Source organism: Ranitomeya imitator, chromosome 1, assembly GCF_032444005.1.
Source record: "Ranitomeya imitator isolate aRanImi1 chromosome 1, aRanImi1.pri, whole genome shotgun sequence".
Classification (NCBI taxonomy): Eukaryota; Metazoa; Chordata; class Amphibia; order Anura; family Dendrobatidae; genus Ranitomeya; species Ranitomeya imitator.
In genome coordinates, this window is record NC_091282.1 from 114374987 (window position 1) to 114399753 (window position 24767).

Below are 24767 nucleotides of genomic sequence, written 5' to 3' on the forward strand. Positions count from 1 at the left end.
TAAAAATCTGATTAATAAGCAGACAAACTACAACAAATGTACCATATAGGAAATACGGCAGCTGTCAGTCACATGACCTGTCTATTATGTGTATGTGTGAGCTAATATATACTGCCAGGGGGAGGGCTTCCTGTTGGCTGGGGATTTATCAGGCTGCCAATTTAGCTTACAAATACTGAGGTAAAAATACTGAACAAATAACGTGTGAACGAGGTCTAATACAGGAGGAGATGACACACAGGTATATACTATATACAGGGGAGATGACACAGATATATACTATATACAGGAGAGATGACACACAGGTATATACTATATACAGGAGCAGATGACCTACATGTATATACTATATACAGGAGGAGATGACACACAGATATATACTATATATATACAGGAGGAGATGACATACAGGTATATGCTATATATAGAAGATGACATGCAGGTATATACTATATACAGGAGGAGATGACACACAGATATATACTATATACAGGGGAGATGACATAGGTATATACTATATACAGGAGGAGATGATATACAGGAGGAGATGATATACAGGTATATACTATATATAGAAGGAGATGACATTCAGGTATATACTATATATAGGGGAGATGACACAGCAGGTATATACTATATACAGGGGAGATGATACAGGTATATACTATATACAGGAGATGACATACAGATGTATACTATATATAAGGGAGATGACAAACATGTATATACTGAGGTGATGAGGTGAAAATGAGAGGTGTGAGGTGAAAATGAAAAGGTGTGAGTGCAAAATGAGAGGAGTGAGGAAAAATAGTGGAGTGATCGGAAAATGACAAATGTGAGGTTGAAATGACAAGTGTTAGGGGGGAATGAGAGGAGTGAGGGAGAAAATGAGAGATGTGATTGGGAAAATGAGAGGCGTGATGGGAAAATAAGAGAAGTGAGTTGCTATAACTAACCACAGATATTTACTATGCCCAGGCAACGCCGGGCTCTTCAGCTAGTATGTAAATGTATGTATGTATGTGTATGTATGTATGTGTATGTATGTATGTGTATGTATGTATGTATGTGTATATGTGTATATGTGTATATGTGTATATGTGTGTGTGTGTGTGTGTGTGTGTGTGTGTGTGTGTGTGTGTGTGTGTGTGTGTGTGTGTGTATATATATATATATATATATATATATATATATATATATATATATATATATATATATATATATACACACACACATACGCACGGTACATATCGTGAAGCTTCCTTTGTTAAAAAATAAATAAAAAACTAGATACATCTTTCTCCTTCCCCATTTTCCCTCCTTTCCTTGCACCATAATCTGGGTTCCGGAGGCAACAGCACCTCAACAGAAGAGCAAAATACATTGTCCGGCTTGTTCTTTCAGGACTCAAATTCAGGAACTGGAATGCTTTGTTTGATCTAACAAAGAAATGACGGCGACTACTTTTCATCTCTACAGACATTGTTTGATACATCTGTGTGATATTCATTTTTATGCAATCAATTATGTATCGGTATATATAATTAAACACAGTTTCCTATGTTAATAATGGCAGTGTATCCATAATAATCGGATGCAATACAGATGATCCGCACGGGATCCAATTTTGTGTGTGCACCTAGAGTTGAATGGGCGAGACTCATTCAAAGTATGGAAGAGAATAGTGCGTGCTGCGAGTGTTCAGGACTTTAAGCTTACACACGGAATATGCAAAGGGTTCAGAAAACATTAGGGGGTTTTCATCAATTTTTCACATAAAGAAAGTATCAAAGATTTATAAGATTATCTAGTGCTTATCATTACATAATGTTTTTTTTGGGGGAGGACGGGATCAATAGAAATTTACACAACCTGTCTTGGTCTCAGTGGTTGGACCTCTTCTGGTAATATTATGTTAATAATAATAAATGTGCCATAACATCATGAGATGGTTTGGGTGGAAATCCTCTTTCACGATTGTGTCCTGAATCTGACGCTAAACACTCTTTGTCCTCAACGTAGTGACATAATATTCACAAAGGGCAAAAGATGGAGAGAAAGCTTAGACACCAATTTTCCAGAGAATCCATAGCAGAAGTTTGAGGCAGAATCAAGAGGCCTAAAGTCAGCCAAACGCGCCAATATCAGCAGGAGTGGCCAACAGTTTATTGTGTATGGTGGCATCTGAAGTCTCACCTGACCGATGGTCGTGGGAGAGATGAGGCTAAGGGTACCGTCACACAGTGGCATTTTGATCGCTACGACGGCACGATCCGTGACGCTCCAGCATCGTAACAATATCGCTCCAGCGTCGTAGACTGCTGTAACACTTTGCAATGCACGACGCTGGAGCGATAATTTCATGACGTATGTGCGATGTAGAAGCTGTTGGTTACTATGCGCACATCGTTTACAATATCGTGCACACCTTTGTTACACCATGCGATCATGCCGCCACAGTGGGACACTAGACGACGAAAGAAAGTTTCAAACGATCTGCTACGACGTACGATTCTCAGCGGGGTCCCTGATCGCAGGAGCGTGTCAGACACTGCGAGATCGCTGGAACGTCACGGATATATCGCTGGAAATCGTGCCGTCGTAGCGATCAAAATGCCACTGTGTGACGGTACCCTTAGCCTTAATGAATTTCCAAGGGCCGATAAGCCTGATGCTACAGCGGCTCTCTGTTTGTTACTATATCTTAGAATTTACAAAATGAAAAGGAACAGCGGGAAATGACAAAGTGTTTTCTTCCTAATCTGGAAGTCGATAGTATCAGATATTCCCCTCGGTGCGCTGCTCTATTTTCAGATCTGCTGCCACTAACAAGAATGATTCCGCTTATAACAATATATCAGGGAGCGCTCAGCCGGAGTTCTTACTTTAGAAAGACATTGTCTATTGTTTGCAGGAGACATGCTAGCGGGCGTCCGTATCTTGTCAACACAGCACTTACACATCCATAGATAGTACATAATCTTTACAGTTTTCTGAAATTCCACAGGAATATCCACCGAGAAATCTTGGTAAAAACATGGACCTACAGGAAAATTTGACGGTAGGGGAGGCCAATTGTTCCTTCTTCCTGAAATATAAAAAGATACGGGAACAAACAAGATGTTATTTGATGATAAGTAAAGCTGCAAAGCGATTAAGGTGATCATGAAAATGGTCAATGTCCGAACCAAGGACTAAACTAGAAGCTTTGTGCAATTACAGGGTGAACCTAGGAAAGAAATAGAATATATATCTCTATCCATCCATTTATCTGATTTCTGGGGAGATTAAAGCTTAAATTGGATCTATAGCAACTCGTTTTTTTTGGGGAGAGACCAAGGAGGCCATTTTTGTTTACTGGCTGAGTGTGGTAGCGCAGAGTCATTGGATATTCAAGCGCCACTCTCTTTCACATCGGGAGGAGAGTGTGTCAAGTCTCATTTCCACCCAAGGTGAGTCAATGATTGACAGGTATCAAGTACATCTCCTATTATAATAAAAAAGAAGATGAAAGATACCAACTGGGTCTGTGCCATACTGGAATAGATGAGAATGGTGATAAGACAAGGGATCTCTGCAATGATCAGCCACTACATTAAAAACACCTGCCTAATATCAGACAAGTCAGCATCATGATGTCACACAGCTATGACCCATCCAGGAATGGACTCATAAGATCTATGAAGGCGTCTGGTTTTGTCTGTCACCAAAACATTAGCAGCAGATCCTGTGTGTGTGAGATGCAGCCTTCCTGGGTAGGACTTCATACTCCAGCCAATATCACAGATTATCAAGAGGACTGAGAATTCTGGAATTTGTTCATCTTGAACGCTTTATATTGAGGGAATCTATTTGGGTTTGCAACAATGTTTATGTAGGTATCACAAGTCAAGTTAACATCCACATGAATGCCAAGATCAAATGTGTTTTCCAGCAGCACATTGCCCACGTGATCACACTGCCTTCTTCCCGTAATACAGCCTCGTGACATCTCTTCCTCAGGTAAGTACACATCCATAGGATTTACAAGGAAACATAATTCGACAGACCCAGGGCGCCGCCTTGTTTTGCTCCATGATTCAGTTCAGATGTTCATGTGCCCATTAGTAGATGCTTTAGATGGCAGTCCGGGTCCAGCATGGGCCCTCTGACACTCTACAGGTAAATGCAAAAAAAGATTTGCAGGACCCTGGTCTGATATCCACATCAGTACCGTGTGGCAGCTGGATCAGCACAGTGCGAGCATCCTCAGATGGCATTTGAATGCTGGCATCTTGGGCTTCTCTTGTATTTACTAGGCTCTTGCAAAGTCCTGACATCATGTGAGGTCTACTGAGTATGCCAAACACAACATCTTGACATGCAGTGCGCCACAATGTCACCGAGGACTAGTAATCACAAGAGGCACCCAGAATGTTGGTGTTTGACCGATGTTGAGGAACTCAGCATTTCTTGGTGAAGCGGTGAAGGAGTGCCTAGGTGGACACCAGACAAAGGAGAGGCAAAACTTTTTGCTCATCTGACAGCTTTCTGACATAAAGCTAACAAATTGTTGAAGTCTTTATCTTGATTCCACGGGATGGGTCATCCTTCGATGCCCTCACACATCAGTTAGCCTTGGGCACCCATGACCAGGTCATTTTGATCACTTTCGGTAGGTACTAACACTGTGCCACAAATCTGATGTTTTGGAGATTTTTTTACCCAGTTCTCTACAGAATAACATAGTTAAAGTTGCTCAGATCATTCCACTTGACCATTTTACTCCTTCCAAGACAAAATATAAGGACTATGGCCCAGATTCATCAAAATGAATAAGCCAGAATTATGTTGTAAATTATATTGTGCAAACATTTTACTTCTTTTCATAGCTGCAGTTAGCAAAAAATAAGCAACTTTTGGTGTTTTCACGTCAGTTTCGCTTAGCTCAGACAAAGTGGCTCGAACTGGTTAGTGACACCATAGCTTATCTAATAAGTATTGAGCTGTGGCATGTGTTATGCCAGAAACCTTACTCCAGTCCCTGACTTGTATAAGATTTGTGGCTATTTGCCACTCTTGAGAGATGCTTCCGACTTATTAAGAGGTGTAGGCCTGTTAATGAATCAACTAAACAAATAAAGTAGCATTGTGTAGCGCTATAGCATGCAAACATGAAATATGAATTGAATTACTGCACTAGAAAATATGAAAAACTGAGAATACTTCGCGCATAAATATGCCAATTCATGTGTACCCGGCAGCCACGATAAGGCGACTCTTGTTGCCAGGACCTGCCTAATGTGAATCCTCTCTTTGACTAAAGTCTACATCTCTATGGGAAGGTAGGATCCTGCTGTAATTAAAAATGCCTGAGGTTGAGGGGCGGAGTGCTCTCTGGCCAATTTGTGCGCTAAGTATTCTCAATTTTTCATCTTTTCTAGTGTAGTAATGTGATTCAATTTTCATATTTCCATGCTATGGCGCTACAGTGTGCTGCTCTATTTGTTTGATTGTATATGTAGTGATGAGCGAATATACTCGTTAATCAAGATTTCGTTTTTCTTGCCACAGCTGAATGATTTACATCAGTACATGTGGGGGTTGCCTGGTTGCTGGGGAATCCCCACATGTACTTATGCTGGCTAACAGATGTAGATCATTCAGCTGTGGCAAGAAAAACTAAAACTCCGAGCACTAAAAAATACTCGGAGGACACACGAGCGTGCTCGCGAAATTTCGAGCAAAGTGTATATTCGCTCATCACTAGTAAGCACCTGTTCACACCTAGTCTCTATTTGGAGGTGACAGTCAGTATTGATATTTGTTAATGAATCGGGCGCCTCTGCCTAAAACACACCAGTCTTGATGAATTGGGGCATACGAGTTCACTTTATGCTTAATGTCCCCCCCCCTTGATTGGCACCACTGTCACAAAATAATGCTGTTCACTTATTCTGTCAGTGGTTTTAATAAGCTAGTCTATAAGATTATTGAACTGACTGCACCTCTCTAGCTAATAACTCTCATGGCAAAGTGAAATCATTGCTTTTTCTTCAGAGACCGGTTATGTACAAGCAGCAGTCATGAAAGATGTAAAAGGCTTGTACGGGATTGGGGAAACAAGGCTGCTCTCCGAGAGATTGTGCCTCACTAGTCCAGGGGCTGAGTCCCGTAATGCAGTATAGCTTCAATGAATAGAAAGGAGGTTACATGCAATACCAGACATAACCCACAGACAAGTGCGGTACCATTTTTGCAAGAAAGCAGCTACATTTGTTTGATCCAGAACAAGCCTTTTAACTGGTGATGGAAATGGACAACTAAATGTTGTACTCGCCTCCTGGTTGGTTCAGGCTCTGAATCTCCCGCTCCCTGCGGTCTAGTTCTGCTGCTTTCTTTTCCAGTTCTTCCTGGCGCTTCAGAAGCTCGGCCTGGGTTATAGCATGTTCCTTAAGAGAAGAGAATTTCAGACATAAAATGTTAAGTTGCTCTTAAAAGGATTTTCATAATCATTTACCAAAGAGCTCCTGAAAACACCCTGTACTAATGAAACATGACAACCAGAGATTATAATGCCACCATTCTGGCATCGACAGACTTCAGTGTATGGACCAGAATAGTGGGGGTCACGTGGCAGTAGAATTAGACCCAAAAGAGGCAATAGGAATTATGGAAAAAAGTAGGATTTTACGTATAGCCATTATTTTAGGCAAACCTGACAGGAATTGGGTTTTCCGTTACCTAGCATGTAGAGATTTTAGAAAATGGGCACAGAACAGAGGACAAGCTCACAGACTACGGACCCCATACAGCAGTCTCTGCACACAGGGTGGACAAGCTCACAGACTACGGACCCCATACAGCAGTCTGTGCACACAGGGAGACAAGCTCACAGACTACGGACCCCATACAGCAGTCTGTGCACACAGGGAGGACAAGCTCACAGACTACGGACCCCATACAGCAGTCTGTGCACACAGGGTGGACAAGCTCACAGACTACGGACCCCATACAGCAGTCTGTGCACACAGGGAGGACAAGCTCACAGACTACAGACCCCATACAGCAGTCTGTGCACACAGGGTGGACAAGCTCACAGACTACGGACCCCATACAGCAGTCTCTGCACACAGGGTGGACAAGCTCACAGACTACGGACCCCATACAGCAGTCTGTGCACACAGGGAGGACAAGCTCACAGACTACGGACCCCATACAGCAGTCTGTGCACACAGGGTGGACAAGCTCACAGACTACGGACCCCATACAGCAGTCTCTGCACACAGGGTGGACAAGCTCACAGACTACAGACCCCATACAGCAGTCTGTGCACACAGGGAGGACAAGCTCACAGACTACAGATCCCATACAGCAGTCTGTGCACACAGGGAGGACAAGCTCACAGACTACAGATCCCATACAGCAGTCTGTGCACACAGGGAGGACAAGCTCACAGACTACAGATCCCATACAGCAGTCTGTGCACACAGGGAGACAAGCTCACAGACTACGGACCCCATACAGCAGTCTGTGCACACAGGGAGGACAAGCTCACAGACTACAGATCCCATACAGCAGTCTGTGCACACAGGGAGACAAGCTCACAGACTACGGACCCCATACAGCAGTCTGTGCACACAGGGAGACAAGCTCACAGACTACGGACCCCATACAGCAGTCTGTGCACACAGGGAGGACAAGCTCACAGACTACAGACCCCATACAGCAGTCTGTGTACACAGGGTGGACAAGCTCACAGACTACGGACCCCATACAGCAGTCTGTGCACACAGGGTGGACAAGCTCACAGACTACAGACCCCATACAGCAGTCTGTGCACACAGGGAAGACAAGCTCACAGACTACAGACCCCATAGAGCAGTATGTGCACACAGGGAAGACAAGCTCACAGACTACAGACCCCATACAGCAGTCTGTGCACACAGGGAGACAAGCTCACAGACTACGGACCCCATACAGCAGTCTGTGCACACAGGGAGACAAGCTCACAGACTACAGATCCCATACAGCAGTCTGTGCACACAGGGAGGACAAGCTCACAGACTACGGACCCCATACAGCAGTCTGTGCACACAGGGAGGACAAGCTCACAGACTACAGACCCCATACAGCAGTCTGTGCACACAGGGAGACAAGCTCACAGACTACAGACCCCATACAGCAGTCTGTGCACACAGGGTGGAAAAGCTCACAGACTACAGACCCCATACAGCAGTCTCTGCACACAAGGAGACAAGCTCACAGACTACAGGTCCCATACAGCAGTCTGTGCACACAGGGAGGACAAGCTCACAGACTACAGACCCCATACAGCAGTCTGTGCACACAGGGAGACAAGCTCACAGACTACAGATCCCATACAGCAGTCTCTGCACACAGGGAGACAAGCTCACAGACTACAGACCCCATACAGCAGTCTGTGCACACAGGGAGGACAAGCTCACAGACTACGGACCCCATACAGCAGTCTGTGCACACAGGGTGGAAAAGCTCACAGACTACAGACCCCATACAGCAGTCTGTGCACACAGGGAGACAAGCTCACAGACTACAGATCCCATACAGCAGTCTCTGCACACAGGGAGGACAAGCTCACAGACTACAGATCCCATACAGCAGTCTGTGCACACAGGGAGACAAGCTCACAGACTACAGATCCCATACAGCAGTCTGTGCACACAGGGAGACAAGCTCACAGACTACGGACCCCATACAGCAGTCTGTGCACACAGGGTGGAAAAGCTCACAGACTACAGATCCCATACAGCAGTCTGTGCACACAGGGAGACAAGCTCACAGACTACAGACCCCATACAGCAGTCTGTGCACACAGGGTGGAAAAGCTCACAGACTACAGATCCCATACAGCAGTCTGTGCACACAGGGAGACAAGCTCACAGACTACAGACCCCATACAGCAGTCTGTGCACACAGGGTGGACAAGCTCACAGACTACGGACCCCATACAGCAGTCTGTGCACACAGGGTGGACAAGCTCACAGACTATTTACCCCATACAGCAGTCTGCGCACAAAGGGTGGACAAGCTCACAGACTATTTACCCCATACAGCAGTCTGCGCACAAAGGGTGGACAAGCTCACAGACTACGGACCCCATACAGCAGTCTGTGCACACAGGGTGGACAAGCTCACAGACTACGGACCCCATACAGCAGTCTGTGCACACAGGGTGGACAAGCTCACAGACTATTTACCCCATACAGCAGTCTGCGCACAAAGGGTGGACAAGCTCACAGACTACGGACCCCATACAGCAGTCTGTGCACACAGGGTGGACAAGCTCACAGACTACGGACCCCATACAGCAGTCTGTGCACACAGGGTGGACAAGCTCACAGACTACGGACCCCATACAGCAGTCTGTGCACACAGGGAGGACAAGCTCACAGACTACGGACCCCATACAGCAGTCTGTGCACACAGGGAGACAAGCTCACAGACTACAGATCCCATACAGCAGTCTGTGCACACAGGGAGACAAGCTCACAGACTACAGACCCCATACAGCAGTCTGTGCACACAGGGAGACAAGCTCACAGACTACAGACCCCATACAGCAGTCTGTGCACACAGGGTGGAAAAGCTCACAGACTACAGATCCCATACAGCAGTCTGTGCACACAGGGAGACAAGCTCACAGACTACAGACCCCATACAGCAGTCTGTGCACACAGGGAGACAAGCTCACAGACTACAGACCCCATACAGCAGTCTGTGCACACAGGGTGGACAAGCTCACAGACTACGGACCCCATACAGCAGTCTGTGCACACAGGGTGGACAAGCTCACAGACTACGGACCCCATACAGCAGTCTGTGCACACAGGGAGGACAAGCTCACAGACTACGGACCCCATACAGCAGTCTGTGCACACAGGGTGGACAAGCTCACAGACTATTTACCCCATACAGCAGTCTGCGCACAAAGGGTGGACAAGCTCACAGACTACGGACCCCATACAGCAGTCTGTGCACACAGGGTGGACAAGCTCACAGACTACGGACCCCATACAGCAGTCTGTGCACACAGGGTGGACAAGCTCACAGACTATTTACCCCATACAGCAGTCTGTGCACACAGGGTGGACAAGCTTACAGACTACGGACCCCATACAGCAGTCTGTGCACACAGGGAGAGAAGCTCACAGACTACGGACCCCATACAGCAGTCTGTGCACACAGGGTGGACAAGCTCACAGACTATGGACCCCGTACAGCAGTCTGTGCACAGGATGGAAGACAAGCTCACACACTATGGACCCCATACATCAGTCTGTGCACAGGGTGGAGGACAAGCTCACAGACTATGGACCCCGTACAGCAGTCTATGCAACAGTGTCAGTGTTGGTTGGTGACTGGCAGCAACAAGTTTAGCAAGTGTAAAATTATTTGCTGTATTCAAAATATGGTGCCGCCCTCAAGTTGCCACAATGCTTTGGCAGGTGTCGTTCATGGCTATTTAGTCAGCTGCATGGTTTCAAATTTGTCCCACAAGTACACTATCATGCACAAAACTGAATTCCTATTTGGACAGGACAAAAGTAAAGCCCCCTATTCACATTTTAGGTGTCAGACAAACAATGGTTCTGCTGACGGCCATCTTCATCGACTTCACCATAGATAGGAGCACTTGGTTTATCTCTTAAAGGTAATCGGTAACCCCCAAAATCGAGGGTGAAGTAAGCCCACCGGCATCAGGGGCTTATCTACAGCATTCTGTAATGCTGTAGATAAGCCCCTGATGTATCCTAAAAGATGAGAAAGAGAGGATAAATTATACTCACCCAGGGGCGGACCCGCTGCTGGTCCGGTCCGGCGCCTCCTATCGTCATCAGATGACGTCCTCTTCTTGTCTTCACGCTGCAGCTCTGACACATGTGTACTTTGTCTGCCCTGTTGAGGGCAGAGCAAAGTACTGCAGTGCGCAGGTGCTGGGCCTCTCTGACCTTTCCCGGCGCCTGCGCACTGCAGTACTTTGCTCTGCCCTCAACAGGGCAGACAAAGTACGCATGCGCCGGAGCCGCAGCGTGAAGACAAGAAGAGGACGTCATCGTAAGAAGATGGGAGGCCCCGGACCACGACGCCCATCGGATCAGATGGCCCGCCCAGGTAAGTATAATCTAACCTTTTTTCTCATCTTTTAGGATACATCGGGGGCTTATCTACAGCATTACAGAATGCTGTAGATATGCCCCTGATGTCGGTGGGCTTAGCTCACCGTTGATTTTGGGGGTGACAGATTCCCTTTAAAGAAAAGGGCCAGCTATTAGAAAGTCAATGTGCAAGATCCTTCTCTCCCTACATGATGCGCCAGTTAGAGTGAGGACGCCCCCATACACAGTCAGCGGATCACACTGATCTCGGTAGGATCGACCAACCTTCGTCTAGTCCAATGTGCACGGTTTCCTTGTCTCAGGTTCACTTATGGTTGTTGGTGAACTCTCATTCTAGGCTGCCAGTGCAGGAATCCTCAGTGCTCATTGGCACACTGCACCAGGACCACGTGTGCTGTACTGACATCACTCAGTAATTTTGGGCTGCTGACTTATGATCTGACACTCAATTTATCTGTTCCATTTGGAGAAGACTATAAACTGATTAAATGCCCAATACGGCTATGCTGCATAACCATAACGGATGCCAGCAAAAGCAGGGGGCCTCAGTGATAGTTGCAGGGTCTGCCTGGGTTTTGTTATGTGTCAGTTTTGGGAATGGAAAAGAAAAGTTCTGTATCATGCCCTCTTTCTCTGTTCTAAAAGCAGAGCCATAAAGCCTAGAAGGCCCCCACAATAATCAATAGGGTCCCTCTGCAGCAGTTATGTAATGGATCTGTTTATGACATTATCCCATTTGCTCCTCAAAAAAAAAAAAAAAAAAGACTGCCAAGATTCATGGACATCTGCTCTTTCAGCATTATTTACTAAGCAGGAGCAGAATCTGCAGTTAAAACTCCTAGCTGAGATTCCCTCAATCATTAGGCCACATACTACCTTTGCAATCTGTGTGTACGCAGGAGGCTCCTCTGTTGGCTTCATTATAGCCGGCTGTGTGCTCGGAGCTGTAGTCGGCATTTTCACTTTTGCTGGTTGCGGCTGAAGAAGAAAAAACAAAGACAAATTAGTAGACCAAAAAAAACCCAAAAAAACTTACAATGACAAACTAAAATCTATATTGTCATTAGAGGATTGCTTTCCAGTCTTCTCTCCTAATCACCTGGGGGATCCCACTGTGCAGGCTGGCATAAAGGGCTTCATTTCCCTGCGGTGCCACAAGGGCCGTGAAGACGTGCCCATTCACATCACTGGGGCATCTGCGTAATGCTGGACGGGAGCGCTCCTCCAGAGCCAGAAACTGTTTACACTAGGATTAGTATTATTCTGAAATTCCCTCTCTATTGCCATAAAATTTATATACAGGACATCTACGAATACGGATTATAAGATTTTTTTTTTTTTTTTTTTTTAACCCCTTTACCCCCAAGGGTGGTTTGCACGTTATGGACCGGGCCAATTTTTACAATTCTGACCACTGTCCCTTTATGAGGTTATAACTCTGGAACGCTTCAACTGATCCCGGTGATTCTGACATTGTTTTCTCGTGACATATTGTACTTCATGATAGTGGTAAAATTTCTTTGATATTACCTGCGTTTATTTGTGAAAAAAATGGAAATTTGGCGAAAATTGTGAAAATATCGCAATTTTCCAACTTTGAATTTTTATGCAATTAAATCACAGAGATATGTCACACAAAATACTTACCGTAATAAGTAACATTTCCCACATGTCTACTTTACATCAGCACAATTTTGGAACCAACATTTTTTTTTGTTAGGGAGTTATAAGGGTTAAAAGTTGACCAGCAATTTCTCATTTTTACAACACCATTTTATTTTAGGGACCACATCTCATTTGAAGTCATTTTGAGGGGTCTATATGATAGAAAATACCAAAGTGTGACACCATTCTAAAAACTGCACCCCTCAAGGTGCTCAAAACCACATTCAAGAAGTTTATTAACCCTTCAGGTGCTTCACAGGAATTTTTGGAATGTTTAAATAAAAATGAACATTTAACTTTTTTTTCACAAAAAATTTACTTCAGCTCCAATTTGTTTTATTTTACCAAGGGTTACAGGAGAAAATGGACCCCAAACGTTATTGTACAATTTGTCCTGAGTACTCGGATACCCCATATGTGGGGGTAAACCACTGTTTGGGCGCATGGGAGAGCTCAGAAGGGAAGGAGCGCCGTTTGACTTTTCAATGCAAAATTGACAGGAATTGAGATGGGACGCCATGTTGCGTTTGGAGAGCCACTGATGTGCCTAAACATTGAAACCCCCCACAAGTGACACCATTTTGAAAAGTAGACCCACTAAGGAACTTATCTAGATGTGTGGTGAGCGCTTTGACCTACCAAGAGCTTCACAGAGCCGTAAAAATAAAACAAAAATTTTTTCCCACAAAAATTATTTTTTAGCCCCCAGTTTTGTATTTTCTCGAGGGTAAAAGGAGAAATTGGACCCCAAAAGTTGTTGTCCAATTTGTCCTGAGTGCGTTGATACCCCATATGTGGGGGGGGGGGGAACCACCGTTTGGGTGCATGGGAGGGCTCGGAAGGGAAGGAGCGCCATTTGGAATGCAGACTTAGATGGAATGGTCTGCAGGCGTCACATTGCGTTTGCAGAGCCCCTAATATACCTAAACAGTAGAAACCCGCCACAAGTGACCCCATATTGGAAACTAGACCCCCCCACGAACTTATCTAGATGTGTTGTGAGAACTTTGCGCCCCCAAGTGTTTCACTACAGTTTATAACGCAGAGCCGTGAAAATAAAAAATCTCTTTTTCCCACAAAAATTATTTTTTAGCCCCCAGTTTTGCATTTTCCCAAGGGTAACAGGAGAAATTGGACCCCAAAAGTTGTTGTCCAATTTGTCCTGAGTACGCTGATACCCCATATGTTGGGGTAAACTCCTGTTTGGGCACACGGGAGAGCTCGGAAGGGAAGGAGCACTGTTTTACTTTTTCAACGCAGAATTGGCTGGAATTGAGATCGGACGCCATTTCGCGTTTGGAGAGCCCCTGATGTGCCTAAACAGAGGAAACCCCCCAATTATAACTGAAACCCTAATCCAAACACACCCCTAACCCTAATCCCAACAGTAACCCTAACCACACCTCTAACCCAGACACACCCCTAATCCTAATCCCAACCGCAAATGTAATCCAAACCCTAACCCTAACTTTAGCCCCAACCCTAACTGTAGCCTTAACCCTAACCCTAGCCCTAATGGGAAAATGGAAATAAATACATTTTTTTAAAAAAAATTTATTTTTCCCTAACTAAGGGGGTAATGAAGGGGAATTTGATTTACTTTTATAGCGGGTTTTTTAGCGGACGCTTTTTATTGCAAAAAATATTTTTTGCGTTATCACATTTTGAGAGCTATAATTTTTCCATATTTGAGTCCACAGAGTCATGTGAGGTCTTGTTTTTTGCGGGACGAGTTGACGTTTTTATTGGTAACATTTTCGGGCACGTGACATTTTTTGATCGCTTTTTATTCCGATTTTTGTGAGGCAGAATGACCAAAAACCAGCTATTCATGAATTTCTTTTGGGGGAGGCATTTATACCGTTCCGCGTTTGGTAAAATTGATAAAGCAGTTTTATTCTTCGGGTCAGTACGATTACAGCGACACCTCATTTATATCATTTTTTTTTATGTTTTGGGGCTTTTATACGATAAAAACTATTTTATAGAAAAAATAATTATTTTTGCATCGCTTTATTCGCGTTGCTGCGGGGGTCTAAGGGAAGCCCGCAGGGAGCCCCCTTCCCTGCGCGATGCTTCCCTATACCGCCGGCACACCGCAATCATGTTTGATCGCGTTGTGCCTGGGGTTAATGTGCCGGGGGCAGTCCGTGACCGCTCCTGGCACATAGTGCCGGATGTCAGCTGCGATAAGCAGCTGACACCCGGCCGCGATCGGCCGCGCTCCCCCCGTGAGCGCGGCCGATCGCGCTGGACGTACTATTCCGTCCTTGGGAATTAAGGCCCACCCCACATGGACGGAATAGTACGTCCGATGGCAGAAAGGGGTTAAAGTCCAAATATAGTATATTCTGCGCAATGGGAAGGGGGAAAAAATAAAATAATGTATTTAACTTTTGTTAAGTGGCGGCTTAGTAGTTCTGGAGGCTTAGTTTGGTTGTAGTTTAAGAACCCTATGTTCTGACTGTTTCATAACTCAGCACATACGCTTTCTCTATGTGAAATGATTGGCATATGTATGTTTTGTCTTTTTCAATCCCTGTAAGTGTAACCATGCAGATTAATGACAAGGACAAATATGTATGCTGTAATTTTATGCTATGTTTAATAAATAAACGAATTTAAAAAAAATATAATATATTCTACAAATATTCAATAGGGAGGGAAATACTTACAGTTTTGGAATCCGAGAAGGGATTATATTCTTCTAACCCGGGGGGCGCATTCCTGGTTACCTGTGTGACTGATGGATCCTGTAGGAAATAAACATGTGATACTTTATTTACACTATGTCAAACTTGGCAAAAGAAAACAAAGCATGTCACAACAAGAAGCCATAAACTTATTCTCCAGAATTTGCTCCAGCTACCGATCCGGGGATCAGACCCAGCCAAATCATCAGGAAAGAGAGGATTCTGAAATTTTGAATCTACTGAATAGCAGATGATTTAGAAGTGCTCAACTCCCAGTGCCAGTAAAAAGTGAAGCAAGGATCACCTTAAAAGTGATAGCCCATGTTCTGCTCCCCGCCTCCTCATTGCTAGAGATATGGAGCGCTCCTGACAGTTCAGGCGCTGATCATTGCTGCTGTGCTCTCAGATTCAGGTATATATGAGGCAGCGTCTTCTCTGCGGTGTCGGAAGTGCAGGGACACGGTCGCTGAGCAGAAATAGGAGCCAACAGTGCGCTGCGCATATCCGGCCAGCCTCAGTGCAGTGCTGACAAGCTCATCACCAAAGAGCTTGTAAACACTGCGCATGTTCGGCTACCACTCCAAGAGCTTGGCAGCGGCCAGTCTGTCATGCAAAGAGCAATAAAGAATTAAATAAAAGAAGAGGTTTGGGGAAACAGGGCAAACTAACTGCAAAGTTGCTTGCTTTGGAATTTATTATAAGATGTGCCAATCATGGGCATCGTCACAGGAGAACATGGGCAAAACAAATCACTTCCATGAAAGATCAGTGTACTGAGACAAAATAGCAAAACAAATAATCCAAAATGTATCTCCTGAAAGTGCACATAGCCCCACATAAGTAATCCAACTGGAGAGAGAAATAGGACACTACCCACAGACACCTATGGGTGAAGTCCTATGGCGGGCGATGCACCTACATACAGCCGTCAGCCGTCTCCCCCATACACATTCGGCTTGTCTGAAGTTTAGTGTGTTTTCAGATGGGAGACTGGAGAAAGTCGCTGCCAGACGGCTCTCACTGCGGCTTATCTCCGGAAGAATAAAAATACTGCACAGAAAAGGCAATCCGCCCGACTCTGATCCTCCCCAATATAATCTGCGAGACCCCATACATTACACTGCGGAAAGCTCTTTAAAGGGAACCTGTCCGCAAGTATTTAGATATGGAAGTAGTGGCATGGCTGTATAGGCGACTGTCACCCTATAATAAGGATACCTTCTTTGTAGAAAGTCATGAGAAATCTAGTGTACAAGACATATGCAAATCAGAGTGTAAGTGCACGGAGGCGTGTCAGTGCATTCAGATTGGCACGCCCCCACTGCACTTCCACACAAATTTGCATATGGCTTCTACACAACCAGTATTACTATATGTGTAGATGTGCTGATCGGAGTCCTTTATAGACTGAATCCAGAAGACGCCCTTTTGGCCTTCGTCCAGCAGTTATGCGTCTGCATACTATTAGGTTATGTTTACATGATGTGTTTTTTTGCTGCTTTTTAATGCAACTTGCGTTTTACAGAACCAGCAAAGCCTATGAGATCTCAGAAGTCTCATGCACACACATTGGGTTTTTTTTCCTGACTGATTTGGAAAACAGCAGCATATCACCTCTTTCAGTGTTTTTTTCACCTATAGAAAGCAATAAGTAAATGTAAAAACGCTGCAAAAAATACAGGTATCAGGATTTGGGTGCAAAAACCTTAAGGAAGTTGCATCATGATTTTTTTTCCTTCTAAAAATGCAGCAAAAAAAGAAAAGCAGTAAACCCTTTTTTTTGTAGCAGCTTCTCTGAACAGGTGTTACAGGCAGAAAAACACAGCAGCAAAAACGCAACATGTAAACATAGCAATCGGTCAGCTACGCAATTTGAGAGTTGCACGATGTAGGGGCGATGACCCGGATTCCAGCGGTGTGTCACTTACTGGGCTGCTTGATGCAGCTTGAATAAAATCCATTTTCTCTGCTGTAGATGTATCAGTGACTGCTGAGTTCTGTATAACCCCGCCCACTCCTCTGATTGGCTGCTTCCGGGGAACAATGTGCACTGTCAGCAAGTTGCCAATCAGTGGAGTATGACAGACCTGCATCGGACACCTAGTCCTGTAGTCAGTCTCCTGCCTATAAAACACTGATTGTACTAAAACTACAGCACACAGCCCAATAAGTGGCACTGGATTCAGGGTCTCTGCCCCACATAATGATGCTCTCTTATAGGTTCCCCAAAGTATACTTTCCTGGAAGATCTATAAGTAATGAATACATTTTAAAAAGTATAATATCAATGACTTGTAGGTCATCAATATCACATCTGTGGGGTCCGACATCCCCACTGATCAGCTGCCATCAGTGCCAGCCGTTGCTGGATGTAAACATTAAACCGAAATTAATGGAGTCAAAAAGAACTGGGGAGGAAGAAATAACTCCAAGATTAGGAATGAAGGGATGGAGATGGCCACCTGATATTAGCTTGTTATAAAATGATAGGATTTCAGGTTTACAAAGCCGGGCCCCGTTGTGTAGCCCTACAGCAGGGCCAGCACGTGGCGCACTAAGGCTCCCTGGCCAGCTGCCATTTTCCACATACGTTCCCTGGCTGTCTCAGGTCTCACCTGGACAAGCTCACATTTCCATGCAGGCTTCTATGAAGTGCTGTGCCTGGCACCTATAGGGGCAGCGGGCCCCCCTTACACCCAGCACATATTTTCAGGTGGTGGAGTAACGCTACCTGCTGTCAATGTCAAAGAAGCCTGGCATAAGGTAAGACAGACTAAGTAAGCGGCCATCGGCTGGAACTGAAAAGCTAAACTAATCCCGATACCTGAAAGTTGTAGGAGCAATGATTGGCGATGGTACGCACAAAATAATATCATCCGGATTATAGCAGTCGTATAGTTACACCCAGCATCACTGGGCTTTCACTTACTTCAAGACCCCACTTTTCTCGAATTTCCAGAGCTCCCAAAACGCTAACTTACCAAGGATTCCTGCACCAGAGCTCCAGGGGTCTCGTCACCTTCCAGGACATCCCCTCCTGAGGGCGGCTGAGACATTTGCACTCCCATGGTCCTGTACAGGTCCTTCTCAAAAAATTAGCATATAGTGTTAAATTTCATTATTTACCATAATGTAATGATTACAATTAAACTTTCATATATTATAGATTCATTATCCACCAACTGAAATTTGTCAGGTCTTTTATTGTTTTAATACTGATGATTTTGGCATACAACTCCTGATAACCCAAAAAACCTGTCTCAATAAATTAGCATATTTCACCCATCCAATCAAATAAAAGTGTTTTTTAATAACAAACAAAAAAACCAACAAATAATAATGTTCAGTTATGCACTCAATACTTGGTCGGGAATCCTTTGGCAGAAATGACTGCTTCAATGCGGCGTGGCATGGAGGCAATCAGCCTGTGACACTGCTGAGATGTTATGGAGGCCCAGGATGCTTCAATAGCGGCCTTAAGCTCATCCAGAGTGTTGGGTCTTGCGTCTCTCAACTTTCTCTTCACAATATCCCACAGATTCTCTATGGGGTTCAGGTCAGGAGAGTTGGCAGGCCAATTGAGCACAGTAATACCATGGTCAGTAAACCATTTACCAGTGGTTTTGGCACTGTGAGCAGGTGCCAGGTCGTGCTGAAAAATGAAATCTTCATCTCCATAAAGCATTTCAGCCGATGGAAGCATGAAGTGCTCCAAAATCTCCTGATAGCTAGCTGCATTGACCCTGCCCTTGATGAAACACAGTGGACCAACACCAGCAGCTGACATGGCACCCCACACCATCACTGACTGTGGGTACTTGACACTGGACTTCAGGCATTTTGGCATTTCCTTCTCCCCAGTCTTCCTCCAGACTCTGGCACCTTGATTTCCGAATGACATGCAAAATTTGCTTTCATCAGAAAAAAGTACTTGGGACCACTTAGCAACAGTCCAGTGCTGCTTCTCTGTAGCTCAAAAGTGGCTTAACCTGGGGAATGCGGCACCTGTAGCCCATTTCCTGCACACGCCTGTGCACGGTGGCTCTGGATGTTTCCACACCAGACTCAGTCCACTGCTTCCTCAGGTTCCCCAAGGTCTGGAATCGGTCCTTCTCCACAATCTTCCTCAGGGTCCGGTCTCCTCTTCTCGTACAGCGTTTTCTGCCACATTGTTTCCTTCCAACAGACTTACCATTGAGGTGCCTTGATACAGCACTCTGGGAACAGCCTATTTGTTGAGAAATTTCTTTCTGGGTCTTACCCTCTTGCTTGAGGGTGTCAATGATGGCCTTCTTGACATCTGTCAGGTCGCTAGTCTTACCCATGATGGGGGTTTTGAGTAATGAACCAGGCAGGGAGTTTATAAAAGCCTCAGGTATCTTTTGCATGTGTTTAGAGTTAATTAGTTGATTCAGAAGATTAGGGTAATAGGTCGTTTAGAGAACCTTTTCTTGATATGCTAATTTATTGAGACAGGTTTTTTGGGTTATCAGGAGTTGTATGCCAAAATCATCAGTATTAAAACAATAAAAGACCTGACAAATTTCAGTTGGTGGATAATGAATCTATAATATATGAAAGTTTAATTGTAATCATTACATTATGGTAAATAATGAAATTTAACACTATATGCTAATTTTTTGAGAAGGACCTGTATACTGGCCGTCCACAGGCACCATGAGACAGTCGCTGTACTCTGGCAGCACCCAGCCAGGGCCAGCACAGGGAGATGACTGGCACCCCGCGGCCGGGCGCAGAGCATCATGCCAGGTGACATCAGCACTGAAAATGTCAGGTGCAATGACACCATGTTTTTTTGCCGCATTTTCCAGAGTTTTTTTGCAGCAGAATAACTGTGGCAAGACACCAGCTTGAAGTTAGTAGAGAATAGAAAAATCAAGCAATAAAACTTTTTTGTAGCTTTTTTGTTTTATTGCTTTTTCTTTCTTTTTTCAAAATTTTGCTCTAAATATGGTGTTTTACTCAGGTATTTTTCCATATATAAAACTTTTGCACAGGAAACATTGAAAAGAAAAAAAAACCTGTCCAAAGTGTGACAAAAAAAAAAAAAACTGCAAAAAAAAAATCTATCCATTTGTGATAGAAGAAATTTAAAAAAAAAAAAAAAAAACTACGTCAAGTGTGTGCAACAAAACAAAGGATGCTACAAAAAAAAAAATAATTATAATAATCATGGAAATTCCAGTCAGACAAAGAAATAAAATATAAAACAAAGCATGACTGAAGGTAGCCATGAAAAAATATTGACATCCAATTGTATAACAAAAGGGAAAAAAGGCAAGTTATGGCTATTTAAGTATATTTAGTATGAGTTTTTGATATGATGTGCATGGTGCGAGACATGAACCCATTATTAACCCATGCAATGTTTCAGTTCAGGAGAGGTTTTCTCAATGCTTGAGAGCTGAATCATCACGAGGGTTAATAAAAGGTTCAGGTCACTGGATATGCGGATTTTCAATACCTGTTGGATCACCCCCATAGAGGCGGCACCCACTGCTGCTTCACTTAACCCCTTAGTGACGGAGCCAAATTTTTGAAATCTGACCAGTGTCACTTTATGTGGTAATAACTCTGCAACGCTTCAACAAATCCCAGTGATTTTGAGATTGTTTTTTTCGTGACACATTATACTTTATGATAATGGTAAATTTAGGTCAATATGTTTTGTGTTTATTTATAAAAAAATATCAAATTTGAGGAAAATGTTAAAAAATTAGCAATTTTCAAAATTTGAATGATTATCCCTTTAATGCAGATGGCCATACCACAGCAAAACATTAATAAATAACATTTCCCACATGTCGGCTTTACATCAGCACCATTTGTAAAATGTTATTTTATTTGGCTAGCATTTTAGGAGGATTAAAAATGTAGCAGCAGCTTTTCATTTTTTTAAAGGAAATTTACAACATTTATTTTTTAGAGACTTATCCATGTTTGAAGTGACTTTAGGGGTCCTATATATTGGGAAACCCCCAAATGTGATACCATTCTTAAATCAGCACCCCCTGACGTATTGAAAACTGCTGTCAGATAGTTTATTAACTCTTCAGGTGCTTTACAGGAATTAATGCAACGTGGCATGACAAATGAAAATGTGTATTTTTATCACCTAAATGTCTCTAACTTCTGAACAGGTTACAACTAGGGTTGAGCGAAACGGATCGTTCATTTTCAAAAGTCGCCGACTTTTGGCAAAGTCGGGTTTCATGAAACCCAGGGTCGGCCATGCGGTACGCGACTTTCGCGCCAAAGTCGCGTTTCGTATGACGCGCTTGGCGCTATTTTTTCAGCCAATGAAGGAGCGTGGGCAGGGTGATGACATAGGTCTTGAAATGTGTAACACCAGCTTTTCGAGAGAGAGAGATCGAGAGAGATCGAGAGAGATCGAGAGAGATCGAGAGAGATCGAGAGAGATCGAGAGAGATCGAGAGAGATCGAGAGAGATCGAGAGAGATCGAGAGAGATCGAGAGAGATCGAGAGAGATCGAGAGAGATCGAGAGAGATCGAGAGAGATCGAGAGAGATCGAGAGAGATCGAGAGAGATCGAGAGAGATCGAGAGAGATCGAGAGAGATCGAGAGAGATCGAGAGAGATCGAGAGAGATCGAGATCGAGAGAGATCGAGATCGAGAGAGATCGAGATCGAGAGAGATCGAGAGAGATCGAGAGAGATCGAGATCGAGAGAGATCGAGAGAGATCGAGAGAGATCGAGATCGAGAGAGATCGAGAGAGATCGAGAGAGATCGAGAGAGATCGAGAGAGATCGAGAGAGATCGAGAGAGATCGAGAGAGATCGAGAGAGATCGAGAGAGATCGAGAGAGATCGAGAGAGATCGAGAGAGATCGAGAGAGATCGAGATCGAGAGAGATCGAGAGAGATCGAGAGAGATCGAGAGAGATCGAGATCGAGAGAGATCGAGAGAGATCGAGAGAGATCGAGAGAGATCGAGAGAGATCGAGAGAGATCGAGAGAGATCGAGATCGAGAGAGATCGAGAGAGATCGAGAGAGATCGAGAGAGATCGAGAGAGATCGAGAGAGATCGAGAGAGATCGAGAGAGATCGAGAGAGATCGAGAGAGATCGAGAGAGATCGAGAGAGATCGAGAGAGATCGAGAGAGATCGAGAGAGATCGAGAGAGATCGAGAGAGATCGAGAGAGATCGAGATCGAGAGAGATCGAGATCGAGAGAGATCGAGATCGAGAGAGATCGAGAGAGATCGAGATCGAGAGAGATCGAGAGAGATCGAGAGAGATCGAGAGAGATCGAGAGAGATCGAGAGAGATCGAGAGAGATCGAGAGAGATCGAGAGAGATCGAGAGAGATCGAGAGAGATCGAGAGAGATCGAGAGAGATCGAGAGAGATCGAGATCGAGAGAGATCGAGAGAGATCGAGATCGAGAGAGATCGAGATCGAGAGAGATCGAGATCGAGAGAGATCGAGAGAGATCGAGAGAGATCGAGAGAGATCGAGATCGAGAGAGATCGAGAGAGATCGAGAGAGATCGAGATCGAGAGAGATCGAGAGAGATCGAGAGAGATCGAGATCGAGAGAGATCGAGAGAGATCGAGAGAGATCGAGATCGAGATCGAGAGAGAGAGAGAGAGAGAGAGAGAGAGAGAGAGAGAGAGAGAGAGAGAGAGAGAGAGAGAGAGAGAGAGAGAGAGAGAGAGAGAGAGAGAGAGAGAGAGAGAGAGAGAGAGAGATACCACTGACTTTGAATTGGGTTTCGTGTTTCGGTCGATCCCCGACTTTTCGCCATAATCGGCCGATTTCACTCGACTTTAGAGATAGTCGGGTTTGGCGAAACCTGACTCGACCCTAAAAAAGTAAAAGTCGCTCAACCCTAGTTACAACAGCTGTCAGACTCTAAGGCCGCTATTTAGTCGTGAATTGCCATGGCAAACAGCAGGACCACAAAATCATGATCTGAGGGCACCAATTGGGATAAAGGGGAAGCCCCCACACTCTGTTAACCATTTATAATGATGTAGTCACTATTGACAGCAGCATATAAGGGGTTAAACTGATATGGATGGTGAAAACACTGATCGTGGCTGATGCAGCAAGTTGTCAGCTATAGTGGACAGCCGACAGCTGCTGGATTGTCACCTGTATGGGGAGGCTATTCTCTTATATATCAGGTCAGTTACCGTAAATGACGTATTGGCTGTCATTAAGGGGTTAAATTACTTCTCTATGATGTCAGATGACCTGCAGATCAATGGAGGTCGGCTCCAGAAACCCCCATGAGTTGCTCCTAAGGGTATGTGTTCACGTGCAGGAAACGCTCGTGTCTGACGCTGCATAGAGCCGCAGCGTCAGACACGCAGCGTCCAGATGTTACAGCATAGTGGAGGGGATTTAATGAAATCCCGTCTCCACTATGCGTGGTAACACGCACGCGGCGGCCCTGCGACTCCGGACATGCTGCGCGTCTTTTCAGATCGCAGCATGTCCGTATATCTTGCGGTGACGCTGCGTCGCCGCAAGATATAGCACAGGGCCCTATGGTGGGGAGCGATGATGCCGGATGTGTGCTGTGAACACATCCGGCATCATCGCGTCCCAGAAAGGGGGCGGGGCTTACCGCTAAGCCGCTCCGACGATACCGCCGGCCATCCTGATCGTGGACACATACCCTAAGGGTTCGCACATCTTAGGCCACGTGCACATGTTCAGTATTTGGCGAGTTTGTTACCTCAGTATGTGTAACCCAAAACCAGGAGTGAATAATACAGAAATGCTGACGTGTTTCAATTATACAGGAAAAGTATAGTAGAAACATATGCACCACTTCTGTATTTATCACCCTCTCCTGGGTTTGACTTACAAATACTGATGTAAAATACTGGTCAAATACTGAGTGTGTGAACATGGCCTTGTAGAAGTTGGTGTACCCGCATCATTTTTGAAAAAGAAGACACATCAAGAATCCACTAGCAGTATTTTTGTTAACCGCCTTCCTGACGTGACGTCTCTTTTGTGGCTTTTGCCACCTGAGCTTTTTTTAAACAATCTTAAATATAAAATAGTTGCTCTTTCCAAGAGAAAGCCAAGAGAAGAACAGATTTTTTTTTTTAACCACTTGACGGCTTTGGAAGCCTAAGTGGATAAAAGTTGAAAATGACGGAATATGGAGTCAGTGCTTTTTAAGGTGGAATCCACCCGATACAGACGCCGTGTGCACACACGCAGACACCGCTCTGATACACACACACACCCCAGCAAGCAGAAGCGCA

At 44.7% G+C, this 24767-nt stretch overlaps 1 protein-coding gene across 2 annotated transcripts in view; it reads right to left on the bottom strand.

Annotated features, from left to right (window-relative positions):
- The window catches only part of SCAMP1 (secretory carrier membrane protein 1), a 69856-nt gene that overhangs the window by 27848 nt on the left and 17241 nt on the right, over positions 1-24767 (bottom strand). For both annotated transcript variants that reach the window (XM_069749922.1, XM_069749929.1), the window contains exons 2-5: positions 15479-15556; positions 12015-12116; positions 6320-6431; positions 2960-3088 (exon numbers count right to left, since the gene is read on the bottom strand). In XM_069749922.1, coding sequence (XP_069606023.1) covers positions 2960-3088; positions 6320-6431; positions 12015-12116; positions 15479-15556 — 421 coding nt within the window. The remainder of the gene's footprint in view (positions 1-2959; positions 3089-6319; positions 6432-12014; positions 12117-15478; positions 15557-24767) is intronic.